Below are 13,035 nucleotides of genomic sequence, written 5' to 3' on the forward strand. Positions count from 1 at the left end.
TATTATTTTATTGTTATTGTACTATATTTATTTATTTTTGGATTCATAAAGTAATTTTATTGTTGCTACACTGCTACTTTTATCTGTACTAGACTATTAGATTCCTTCAACAAGAGCAATGTGCTTTATTGATTTTTAATTTTAGGTGTAATTATCTCATATTATTGCGTATTCTCATATTAATTTAATTTATATTAAATAAATGTTAAACACCTTAATAAGTGCAATATCAATTAACAATTCTATATGACAATATTACTTATAAATCAGATGATTTAATTTTATTTTCAGAAGGTTTAATAAATGGCATCTAAAGACGAAGATATTGGGTGGAAATTTGGTGAAGCAGTTGATGGAAATAAGCGTAAAGTAAAATGTAAATTTTGTCACAAAATAATTAGTGGGGGTATAACAAGACTAAAGCAACATTTGGCTCACAAATCGGGTGATGTAGCTCCATGTGGAAGTGTATCGGTTGATGTTAAAAGAGAGATAATGGCACTTCTAATGCAAACGAAGGATAAAAAGACGGAAAAAAACCGAATGACTAGAGATTTTGAAGATGAAATAGTAAGATCGATGAATCGTCCAATAGATGATGATGACGACGATGATGATGATCCTGAATTGGAGTATGCTTTAAGACAAAGTAGAACCCAGCATCAATTTGATCATACTCGTGAAGCATATGAGCATAATAGAAGTGGTTTCTATGATAGAGGAGGTAGTAGTGGTTATATTCCTTCACAAATGACTAGATCATTTTCAGTTGGAGTTGGGAGAGGGAGAAACACACCATTCGAACCGGCATCATCTCCTTTAGCAAGATTAAGGGCACGTGAAATTGAACTAGAAAGGGATTGCCCAAAGCAAAAGCCATCAAAACTGAGTACTTCGTTTTTGAAGAAGGCAAAAAAGTCTATCATAAAAGCATTTGGAAATTTTATGATTGATGCTAATCTACCATTCAGGGCAATTGAGTCTCCTTATACTAATCCTCTCATGGACACTATACGTGCATGTCCTAATGTTCGAGCTCCTTCGGCGTATGATATAGCACAGGTAATGTCAAATACATCACATTAATTATTTTAATTCGTGTTAGCTTTATATTTACTAATATCATACAATAATATTATTTATATATTTTATATTTAGGTATATCTACCCGATGAAGTAAAAGAGATGAAAGAGTACATTAAATCATTTGAGACCGTTTGGAACGAAAGGGGTGTGACAATAATGTGTGATGGTTGGTCAGGTCCAACCAACATGCACATTATTAACTTCCTTGTGTACTCGGTTCGTGGCACTGTCTTTCATAAGTCAATTGATGCTACCAATGTGTATTGTAGAGATGCAGACTACTACTTTAAGCTAATGGAAAGAGTAGTAGAAGAGATAGGTGAAGATAAGGTTGTCCAAATAGTGACAGACAATGAAGCTTGTGTGAAGGCTGCTGGAAAGAAACTAATGGATTGATTCCCCCATTTATATTGGACTTCTTGTGTAGCACATTGTTTAGATCTTCTATTGGAAGATATTGGTAAGAAAAGCACAATTAAGCCTATTATAGACCGAGCAAGAAAGATTACACAGTTCATATATAAGTATAAATGGGCAATTGATTACATGAAGAAGTTCACTAATGGTAGAGAACTCACACGTCCCGGCATCACACGATTTGCCACACAATTTATAATGCTAGAAAGTGTTGTGAGGCATAAGAGTGCCTTGCAAAACATGTTTGACTCTAGTCGATGGACAATGTCAAGATATGGCAAAATGAATGATGCCTTGGCTGTTGAAGTTCGTGAGACTTTGTCTGAAACTCCTTCAACTGATGTCGCAAGATTTTGGGTAAAAGCCTACGAGATATTGAAAATACAAGAGCCCATTTTGAAAGTATTAAGACTTGTTGACGGAGATTTTAAACCAACAATGGGCTACATATATGAGGCGATGGAGCGATATAAGCTTGCAATAAAAAACGATTGTGAACACTATAAGCGTTATTGGACTATGGTAGACAAAAGGTGGGACTCCAATCTACATACAGACTTACATTCAGCAGGTAATGTTTTTATTTCTTCTCCCTTACATGAATATCATATAAACAATAAATAATCAAATTCATGATCGTCATTGTTAGGATGTTTCTTAAACCCTGAATACATGTACGGAGCAACACATATTGGAACAGATAGAGAGCTCTTAAAAGGGGTGAGAAGTGTGATATTGAGAATAGAGCGGGATCCAGATGCACAAATCAAGGCACTCCAACAAGTAAGTACTATAGTTGACTAAATTAAAATTATAATTCATTTTTAAAATATATTAACAAACAGGCAATACGCTGATTTATTGGTACCGTGATAAGAATGAGAGTTTCGGTAGTAATTCGGCACAACGGGCAGTAAAAAAAATGGATCCAGGTATAATATTATTTACGCTAATTCATTTTAAGTTACTATAATTGCAATTTTTTAAATATATTTGTTTTATTCTTTTTGTATTGTTTTATGCAGCTATGTGGTGGATGACATATGGTGAAAGTACCCCTGAACTAAAGAAAATTGCAGTGAGAGTTTTAAGTCAAACCACATCATCATCAAATTGTGAAAGAAACTGGAGTATGTGGAGTCTAGTTCATACTAAAATAAGAAATAGGTTGAAATACCAAAGGCTCCATCAAATTGTTTACCTTCGTTACAACATGAAATTAAAAATGAGGCATTTGAGGAGGCATGGTAATGATGAGCTCAATGCCAGTTATGATCCAATTAATTTGGATTACATATTTGATGTCGAAGATCCATTAAATGAGTGGCTAGAGGAATCTGAAGCACCTGTTTTTGAAGGAGATAATATGAGTTGGCTAGACGAATATGATGATGATGATGGCGACGACGATGGTGGTGGTGGTGCTAGTCAAGGTTCAATTCATTTAAGCACCGATCCAAGTCAACAAGCTGGTGCTAACAATCAATCTATTTTAACTCCACCAAGTAGTGACGATGGAGATGACGATAATGCTGGTAACACTCATGGTGAAAATGCATTTGACCAATCTTATTCAAATGAACAAATTGAGCGCTTTCCGAACCCACGAGACTCTACATCTGAAAGACAATACCCCCAGACGTTTCAAAGACGTACAAGGGCAAGACAACCTTCAAATGAACCACTAGATAGTGAGTCATGGAATGGATTGTCTACAAATGTGTTTCCATCCGGGTCGGTAAATTCTACATCTCAAGGTCCTACCTCCCAAGATTACAATTACCAAGATAATTTTCCTGATGATTGCAATTACCAGGGACCAAGTGTAGGCGACTTTGGTTATTATGAACCGCAACCTCCAGATGGCGTTTATGTCAATAACCATGGCACGATTAATTATGGGGGTGTTCATTATCATCAACCATCATATTATGGTAGTGGTAGTGGCAACTCAAGTCAAAATGAATCACCATGGGCAGATGGTACGGGGTCATACTTTTTTGGGGACTATGGAAGAAATAACAACAATGAGGATACCCAAACAATTCCGCCGCGTAAGTCCTTTTGGTATTAATTTTTAGTTTTCGAGAATTTAAGTCATTTAATTAAATAAAACATTTTCGTCGTGCGTTGTAAACTTGTAATATCTAATCGGTAGCAATTGTATTATTGTACAAATATTAGAGTTGATGTAATAATGTATAATGTTATTAATAGGCTTTCTATTGTGTGTCAATTATAAACCAAGCCTTTAGCTATAAGCTTAGATTGGAACGAAACAAAAATAAAATATAAAAGAACAAAAAGGGATAAAAAGAAAAAAAGAAAAACATAATAAAAAAGCAGAAAATTGGATTTGTAAATGATAGCTGCCAGCTCTTTACTCTTACTCTCCATCTATTTGTAACTTAGGCGCCAATTATTTGACATTAGGCGCCAAAACATAGCAACTAGGCCCACAAAAAATAAAGATCAACTGAATACTACTCTTCCATACTCCCTTAACTTCCATTCTCTTTCCTCTCCACTCGCCATTGCAACGAAACTCGCAAGCACTAAAGTCTGAAGCTTATCTTGTCCGCTTCTTTTGGTAAACTTCCTTTTGTTTTTTCCCCTTGAGGTTTTTAATTGTTTTCATGAATTTTATGTTCTTTCCTTAAGATTTGCGTGTGTTTCCTTTTTGTTGGATCTTACTTTCAATTATAGGATGAGAAGTAGTAAATTAGTATTACCTAAAATGTTATAAATAAATAAAATTTTGGGTTAAAATCATTAAAAAAATCACCTAAAAATCATTAAATCAAATTCCTACCGTGACAACCGCGACCCGATCCGCGACGAACGCATCATTTCCATTACCGATACACCGCGACCGAACCCGCGACCGCGATCGATACCGCATTTTCGATCCATGGTCAGAACGGAGCAACAGTAACTTGCTAGACATGGTTAGATCAATGATGGGTCAGGCCGAACTTCCAATAGAATTTTGGGAACATGCACTAAATACAGCTGCACTCACTATAAATAGAGCTCCGTCTAAAGATGTTGAAAAGACTCCATATGAGTTATGGTTTGGAAAGCCTCCAAAAGTGTCTTTTCCTAAGATTTGGGGATGTGAAGTATACGTCAAACTATTAATTTCAGACAAACTTCATCCAAAATCTGACAAATGTATCCTTGTGGGCTATCCAAAGGAAACAAAGGGGTATTACTTCTACAATACATCTGAGAACAAGGTGTTTGTTGCTCGAGATGGTATCTTTTTGGAAAAGGATCACATTTCCAAAATCACAAGTGGGAGAAAAGTAGACCTCGAAGAAATTCGAGTCGAACAACAAATTCTAGAGAATGCTCAAGATGACATTCAAGTTGAAACTCAGAGATCTTTAGAAGTATCTGGTGAGAATCATGGACCATCTAGAAATGTAACCCCGCGTAGATCGCAGAAATATAGATCTCAACCTGAAAGGTACTTAGGTATTTTGACGAACGAGAGCTATGACGTTCTATTACTTGAAAGTGATGAACCTGCGACTTACAAACAAGCTATGACGAGCCCTAGCTCCAAGCAATGGCGAGAAGCCATGCAATCTGAACTAGACTCCATGTCAGAAAACTAAGTTTGGGATTTGGTGGATTTGCCAGATGGCTACCAAGCCATAGGAAGCAAATGGGTTTTCAAACTGAAAAAGGACAAGGATGGGAAACTTGAAGTTTTCAAAGATAGATTGGTTGCAAAAGGTTACAGGCAAGTCCATGGTGTGGATTACGATGAAACGTTTTCACCAGTTGCAATGCTAAAGTCTATTCGGATAATGTTAGCAATCGCTGCATATTACGATTACAAAATATGGCAGATGGATGTCAAAACCGCTTTCTTAAACGGCGTTTTAACAGAAACTGTGTTTATGACACAGCCTGGGGGTTTTGAGGATCCAATGAATGCTAAAAAGGTATGCAAGCTTAAGAAATCAATCTACGGATTGAAGCAGGCATCAAGGAGCTGGAATATACGTTTTGATGAAGCAGTCAGTGACTTTGGTTTCATCAAGAACGCAGACGAATCTTGTGTATACAAGAAGGTCAGTGAGAGAAAAATTTCTTTTCTAGTATTATATGTCGACGACATATTACTTATCGGAAATGGCATTCCTATGTTGAACTCTGTCAAGATTTGGCTTGGGAAATGTTTTTCGATGAAGGATCTAGGAGAAGCACAGTACATACTGGGCATCAAGATTTACAGAGATAGATCTAAAAAGATGATTGGACTTAGTCAAAGCACTTATATCAATAAGGTGCTTGAAAGGTTCAAGATGGCATACTCCAAGCCAGGCTACCTACCCATGTCTCATGGAATGACTCTAAGCAAGACTCAGTGCCCAAAAACACTTGATGAGCGTAGACGAATGAGTGAGATTCCATACGCATCATTGATTGGTTCAATAATGTATGCTATGATATGTACACGCCCGAATGTTGCTTATGCACTCAGTGCTACGAGCAGATACCAGTCAGACCCAGGAGAGGCACATTGGACTGCTGCCGAGAACATTCTGAAGTACCTGAAAAGGCACAAAGATGATTTCCTAGTCTATGGTGGAGATGATGAATTAATTGTTAAAGGCTATACGGACGCAAATTTCCAAACCGACAAAGATGATTTTAGATCACAGTCTGGGTTTGTCTTCTGCCTCAACGGAGGTGCAGTAAGCTGGAAAAGTGCTAAGAAAAGCACCATTGCGGATTCTACAACTGAAGCGGAGTACATTGCTGCACATGAAGCAGCAAAGGAAGCTATATGGCTAAGGAAGTTCATAGGTGAACTTGGTGTAGTCCCCTCAATTAAGGACCAATAGCCCTATATTGTGATAATAATGGAGCTATTGCACAGGCAAAGGAGCCTAGACACCACCAAAGGGTCAAGCATGTACTTCGTAGATTTCACCTTCTACGAGAGTTCGTTGAAAGAATAGAAGTCGAGATAAGCATGATTGGAACTGATGATAACATCTCAGATCCATTGACTAAACCTCTGCCGCAGGCGAAGCACAACTCGCACACTGCAACTATGGGAATCAAGCATATTGGAGAATGGCTTTGATGTCCTTGTTTAATGTTTCAAAGTTTTAGAGTTTAATACTTTGTAAAACATTATTGGTTAATCATTCACAATAAATGAATAGAATTCATTTTTCCATTTAATTTGTGGTTTATTAAATGATGAGTCCCTTCAATTTGACGAAATATTCAAGATAGACTGTCAGGACCAGTCTTGTGACTATGAAATGTCTATCAAGTGAACTTGAATGTCAAAAGTTGAAAATGGTCCCTGGTCGGAGTTCTCTATAAAATTGGACGCATAGAAAACGTTAGACGACTAGAATGCAAGATGACTAGTAGTTCTATTTCTTGAACTATGTGGACATGGAAATGTCGTAATCATTTGCATAGATACTTACTTTGGGAAGACTAGTATCGGACAGACCTATGAAACTTTACTGTAAGAGATGAAAATCTGTCACAAGTAAATATCATTAAAATTATTAGACACTAATCCTCAATACCTGAGTGATTTGAGATTACTTGTTTGAGAACTGCTTACTTTGACGTTGTCAACCGTCGCACCGTAAAAGGAGGCTATAAAGGCAACGCTCAAGTAATAACCTATCAAACGAAGTGTAATCTCAAGATCGCAAGATTGGGATTGTCCTCCCATAAATCGGGATGAGATGCTAAAAGTTGTACAAGGCCACTCGGAGAGCTAGAAACTGTAAAATGCATGGCCGTGCTCAGATGAATCATAGGCTATGATTATCTGTTTATTTAATTAGTTGAACTCTGAAACCGAGAAACACCACTAGATATAATAAGGATGACAACTCTTACCTTATGTTCAAGAGCAAGCATCGAGCGACAAAGGAATCAGGAAATGCACACTTGTCCCTAAGGACAAGTGAGAGACTGAAGGAAATAATGCCCTTGGTCCAAGTATGCATTTAATGTTAATTCTAATATATGCGGTTCAGTATTAATTAACAAGTTAATAATTCAGTGAGACCAAGTGAGCTGAATGCCTAGCTAGAGGCCGCTTCAGTTCAAGTAGAATTAATGATATTAATCCACAGCATACTTTTGACTGAACCCGTAGGGTCACACAAATAGTACGTAAACGGATCAAGTGTTTAATGGCATTATACTCCATCTATGGATATTCGGAATCGACAGATCTTGGTTTCAGTGGGAGCTGAGATCGTCAAAGGCAAGTAAATGAATACTCCAGAAACGTTGATATTGCCGGAAACGGAAATATGGATCGTATCGGAAATATAAATATTATCCAAGTCGTAGATGTTTCCGGAAACGGAAACATGGTACCTATCGGAAAATATTATCGGAAATGGACATATTGCCGGAATCGGAAATATTGCCGGAAACGGAAATATTGTCAGAGTCGAAAATACTATCGGAATCGGAAAATAATTTCGGAAACGGAAATATTAAATATTTTTTCGAAACGGAAATTAATTCCGGAATCGGAAATGTTAAATATTGATCGTATCGGAAATGAATTCCGGAATCGGGAATTTAATCAGAAGTGCATCGTACGAATTAGCATCGGACGAGACTAACTAGACAAAGGCCCAACACGAAGCCAGGCCCGCATCAGCAAGCCAAGCGCTCAACACAACGCTGCCAAAGCAAGGCCAGGCCCAGCGCAAGGCCAGGCCCAGCAAGGCCATGCGCGCGCGCGAGCTCGTGGGCTGCGGGCTGTGCATCTCGCGTGGGCCGCAAGGCTTGCGCGGGGCTGTGCTGCTCGTGCTCGTGCACTGCTTGTGTTCAATTTGAATCCTAAAGCTAATGGTATTCGTTCTATGATTAAATCCTAATCCTAATAGATAGAATTTGTTTAATAGAGTTTTGATGAGATTCTAATTAAACTAATTGGTATCCTAATAGGATTTTAAATCCCTTTCCATGACTCTATAAATATGTGCCTAGGTTCACAATTTATAGACGAGAATTCAAGTATTCAAAGGTAAGATTTTCAAGCAAAAATCAGCCAAACACTTGCCCTATTTAGCCGAAAATTCTAAGTACCTTAAGGGCGATTCTAGTTGGTCAAGCTTAAGGCGGATCCGGACGTGCTGTGGACTTTCTACGGAGGGACGACACTTAGAGTCCTAAAGACTTGTTCTTGTTCGGCTCGGGCGTAGCTAGGGAGGGAACGCTACAAAGTGTATGCATCCTAGACTAATTATATGATTATGTGCAATTAATATGATTCCTGACATTAAGGTTTTTCCGCATGATTTATGATGTTCATATGTATCATAACCTAACACACGATCCTTTTCAGTGGCTAGCCATAAGGCTCCAAGCTCCGGGCTCTACAAGGACCCAATAGCCCCCTTTGCGAAGATCGCGTATAGAAGCATGCAGTTCATGTAACGGATGTCGGGGTGATGAAATGAAGATGACTTTGCAGAAGAGGAAGTGAACCTCTTCGGCTCTCCCGTGAGGTCCCCCCACCATATGTTCTCGTCATAAGAGCTCGCATACTCCACCACCGGGTTAGTGAAAAGGTCCCGGTTTGGGTAGATAGTGAAGAAATCATTGATGTCTTCGTCGGTGAGCTTGTGTTGATTATTGAATGCTTGAAAGTGAAGCTCGACCGTCTCTTTCCCGTCCTCATAAACCCTTCGCCTCCGAGCCGCAGCAAGAAATTCGATGGCTACCCTCTTGTAAGTCTTAGCGTGCATCTTCACGAACTCCTCAAGATCGAGCCCCTCAATCAAAGTATCAAGCTCTTTCTCAAACCCCAAATCACGAACGCTCTTCTCATGATAGAATTTTGTCGGGCGGATGGTCCACTTAGAAAATTCTTCAAAATGGCTCCCAGACCGTTGTTCCGGAAATGTAAAGCCGTAAGTTTTGAACTCCTGCGGGGTGGGTGCCTTGCGCTTGTTTTGTTGGCCGTTGGGCCCCTTCTTAGATCATTTAGTCATCATGATGAACTTCTAGAGAACAAAAATCTACACACAAAGAAAGAAAACAACCACAATCCAAAACAAAAGGAAAAACTAAGTTAGTCAAGAAAGCTAGCAATCTACCATCAAGACTACCGCAAACGAATACCAATACACCACCCGAGTTCAATGCGAACAAGAGTACTCCAAAAAATACTCATCAACCAAAAACAACAAATCAACTAGAGTTCCATTCAACATTTCACCAAAAATCCACCAAGAGACTAGACTTTACAAATATTAGCAATGAATCATGCATAACAAGTCTAGATTATCAAGGAGTAAACACAAAAACAAACAAGCATCTCTAACCACTCAAAATCAAAAATTCAGAAATTCCATCAATGTATGAACAATGAGACAAAATGTAAAGAAAATGGAGAAGGAAGGGAAAGAAATTGTCACCACTAGTAGAGGGGGAAGACAAGATCGCCCAAAAGCACTCTCCAAAGCTCAAATTACACCAATTAATCACAAAATCAAAGTTCAAACCAAACCCTAGAATTTGGGGGTTTTTGAAAGAAAATATGAAATTTATGGTTTAAAGGTGAGGGGAGGGGATGGATTTATGAATGTGAGTGATTGAGAGTGAAATGTGTGAGTGAAATTAAGTAGGAAATGTGTAGAAAGTAGAGGTTGAAGAGTTAGAGTACATAGAAGAGTAGAGTAATGGTGAAGAATGAGAAATGAAATGAGAAATAGGGGCGCGATTTCTGAAATAGCTCGACCGCAATACCGGGTCGCCCGACCCGTGCGAGCGCACGAAAATACCGTGTGAGCGCACTGAAAATCTGTGCGATCGCACTGAATGAGCACGAGCGCACGAAATTTAAACTCGCTCGCACGAACTGCTGGGTGAGCTACTGATCGATATTTCCAGTTTTGTGCGATCGCATGAATGAGTTGTGCGATCGCACATAACTGGATTAATGCCTTTTGCTCGATTAATGCACCCCATCTCTCTTATTTTTATTAAAAGAAAAATAAAAGTACGAAAACAAAAATTAGTAAACAAAAAAAAAATTAGGACTAGAGTTAGGCAACCGGGTTGCCTCCCGGGTAGCGCTCGTTTAACGTCATTAGCTTGACAGGCCCCCCAAAAGTCAAGGGGGGTCAAAGACACCCAACTTTGGGTCATCATTTGTCAACAAACTCTTCTTAGCCCCTTTGGGCACAAACAACTTACCCAAACCACAACTCATAGAATGGGGACCAAACCAATTCTTCTTAGGCGTAGGATCGTCTTGCTTAGACTTCTTGCTCATGCATCTCTTACCATTGATTGTCGTAGTGTGTGCTCCCACATCATCAAGATCCATCCCGAATGTGTCGGGAATGGTGATGACATCATCAAAGGAGTCACCTAACACCAAAGAGCTCTCGTGCACATTCTTCTTGACTTTACTATCAATCTGAACATCACACTTAGAAACACAAGGATTGTTAGGAGAATTAGCACAAGAATAATGGTGCTGAACACAAGCAATAGTGTCAATCCTCATGCAACTTCTCATTTTAGAGCAACATTGATCATCAATAGTAAACTTGAAACTAGCCTTGGCGTCTCCCGCTTTCAAAGTGATAAGGCCACCTTGAACATCGATGAGAGCACCCGCCGTAGCCAAGAATGGCCTCCCTAAGATGATAGGGGTATGCGCGTTCTCATCGATATCCAAGACAATGAAGTCAACGAGGAAAGTCAACTTCCATATCACTAGGGGAACATCGTCAACCCTGCCCAAGGGGAACATAACCGAGTGATCGGATAATTGCAAACACATGGGGGTAGGGGTGAGATCGCCTAGACTTAGTTTCTCATAAATTTTGTACGGAAAAATAGTTAAGCTCGCCCCCAAATCACATAGAGCGTTGTCAAATTTCAGCTCTTGGATGCTACAAGGAATCGAGAAGCTCCCGGGATCCTTGAGGTTTGAGGGGAAAGGGCTCGAAATCAAAGCACTACAATGCTCCGTTAGGTGCACGGTTTCATTGGTGCCACAAGTCATTTTGCCGCTCAAAATGTCTCTCATGAACCGAGAATAATGTGGCATTTGCTTAAGCGCCTCGGTGAAAGACAATGACACATATAGCTTGCTAATTGTTTCCCAAAACTTATGGAATTGATCATCTAGCTTTTCTCCAGCAATTCTTTGAGGGTAGGGGGGAGGAGGAATTGGGAGAGGAGGAAGAGTATTCTCCATCGACTTAACACCATCACTCACGTCATCGACAAGAGACTTCTCTTCCGCCATATCACAGTCCAGAGACTCATTTCCCTTAGAATCCTCACCCCTAGAGCAAGGAGCATCAACATGCTTAGCACCATCATCTAGAATCATCCCACTCCTAGTCACAACCGAATACATTTTCTTAGGAGCTTGACCTTGGGGTGGGAGACTAGTATACACTTGTTGTTCTTTTATGGTGCTAGCTAGTTGTGCCAATTGAGTCTCAATCATTTTCAAGTGAGTGTTGCTTGAATCAATCCTCGAACTCAACATTCTTCTTGGCTTGCGCCCCCACGGACGACTCCATGAGAGCATCAAGATTAGACTTGAGAGGCGGGAGCGGTGGAAGTTCATTGCCATAACCACTAAGGTTTGGTTGGAATTGGTTGCCATAGGTCCTCGGTCCATTGAATCTGGGAGGTGGAAATTGAGAAACACCATATGGACCTCTCGAGTTCAAAGGATAACCCCCACTAGAGGCACCCCTAAATTGCCCATAAGAATAGTTGTAACCCCCTCCACCTTGATGGTTAGGATTATAACTACCTTGATTGTATTGGGCTTGATTGCCAAGACCATGAGATTGACCATAGGGTTCTTGGCCATGATAGCCTTGCGCTCTATAGCCACCTCGGCCTTGACTATCATACCCACCTCCTTGGCCATAGCCTTGGTAGGATCCATACATAGGGGGCCCTCTAGGTGCTTGCCTAGCAAAGTTTTGATTATTGGGGTTATTATTTCTAGACCTCTCATTCAAGGCATGGGCATATTCCATATCAAAATCACTTTCACAAGAAGGACCATAATCCACATAAGACACATTATGCACCAAAGGACAAGCATTGGGGAAATGACCAAAATCATGACAATTATCACAAAAGGATGTGCCCGGAGGCATGGTGTCATAAGAACTAACCTTTATCTTCCCCTTGGTGAGAAGAGTAGCCGAAGGCGGTGGAATTGTTGATGGCGATGTGGGTTGACTTGGAGTGCTCTCTAGCTTTTCCAATCTCGAGCTAAGCTTCTCAATAATCCGTGCTTGCTCCATAGCATATACCGACCCTTTACCATCATCATTCCTACCATTGCCATAATAGTCCCTCACACCAACGTGCCAAGCTTGATAATTTTGGACCACATCCTCAATTATCTCTTCTATTTGATCCTCGGTCTTGTTCATGATGGGACCACCCGCCCCCGCATCTAGACTCGTCTTGGAGGTTGGGCTCAATCCCAAATAGAAGGTTTGGAGTAGCAACCACTTAGGA

General features: G+C 39.8%; 1 protein-coding gene across 1 annotated transcript; it reads left to right on the top strand.

The window, feature by feature from the left end:
• Window positions 1–303: 303 nt before the first annotated feature.
• LOC110780544 (uncharacterized) lies at window positions 304–1,482 on the top strand. Its single transcript, XM_021984918.2, has 2 exons — window positions 304–1,062; window positions 1,159–1,482. Exons 1-2 carry the CDS (start codon window positions 304–306, stop codon window positions 1,480–1,482), a joined length of 1,083 nt encoding a protein of 360 aa, XP_021840610.2.
• The last annotated feature ends 11,553 nt before the right edge of the window (window positions 1,483–13,035 follow it).

The sequence above is a fragment of the Spinacia oleracea genome, chromosome 5 (assembly GCF_020520425.1).
Source record: "Spinacia oleracea cultivar Varoflay chromosome 5, BTI_SOV_V1, whole genome shotgun sequence".
NCBI classification, from domain to species: Eukaryota; Viridiplantae; Streptophyta; class Magnoliopsida; order Caryophyllales; family Amaranthaceae; genus Spinacia; species Spinacia oleracea.

Bases quoted from the DNA above. Each gene is read 5' to 3' on its own strand.
- LOC110780544 (XM_021984918.2), top strand. From the start codon at position 304: ATGGCATCTAAAGACGAAGATATTGGGTGGAAATTTGGTGAAGCAGTT. The intron at 1,063-1,158 runs GTAATGTCAAAT...TTTTATATTTAG, and splicing joins CGGCGTATGATATAGCACAG to GTATATCTACCCGATGAAGT.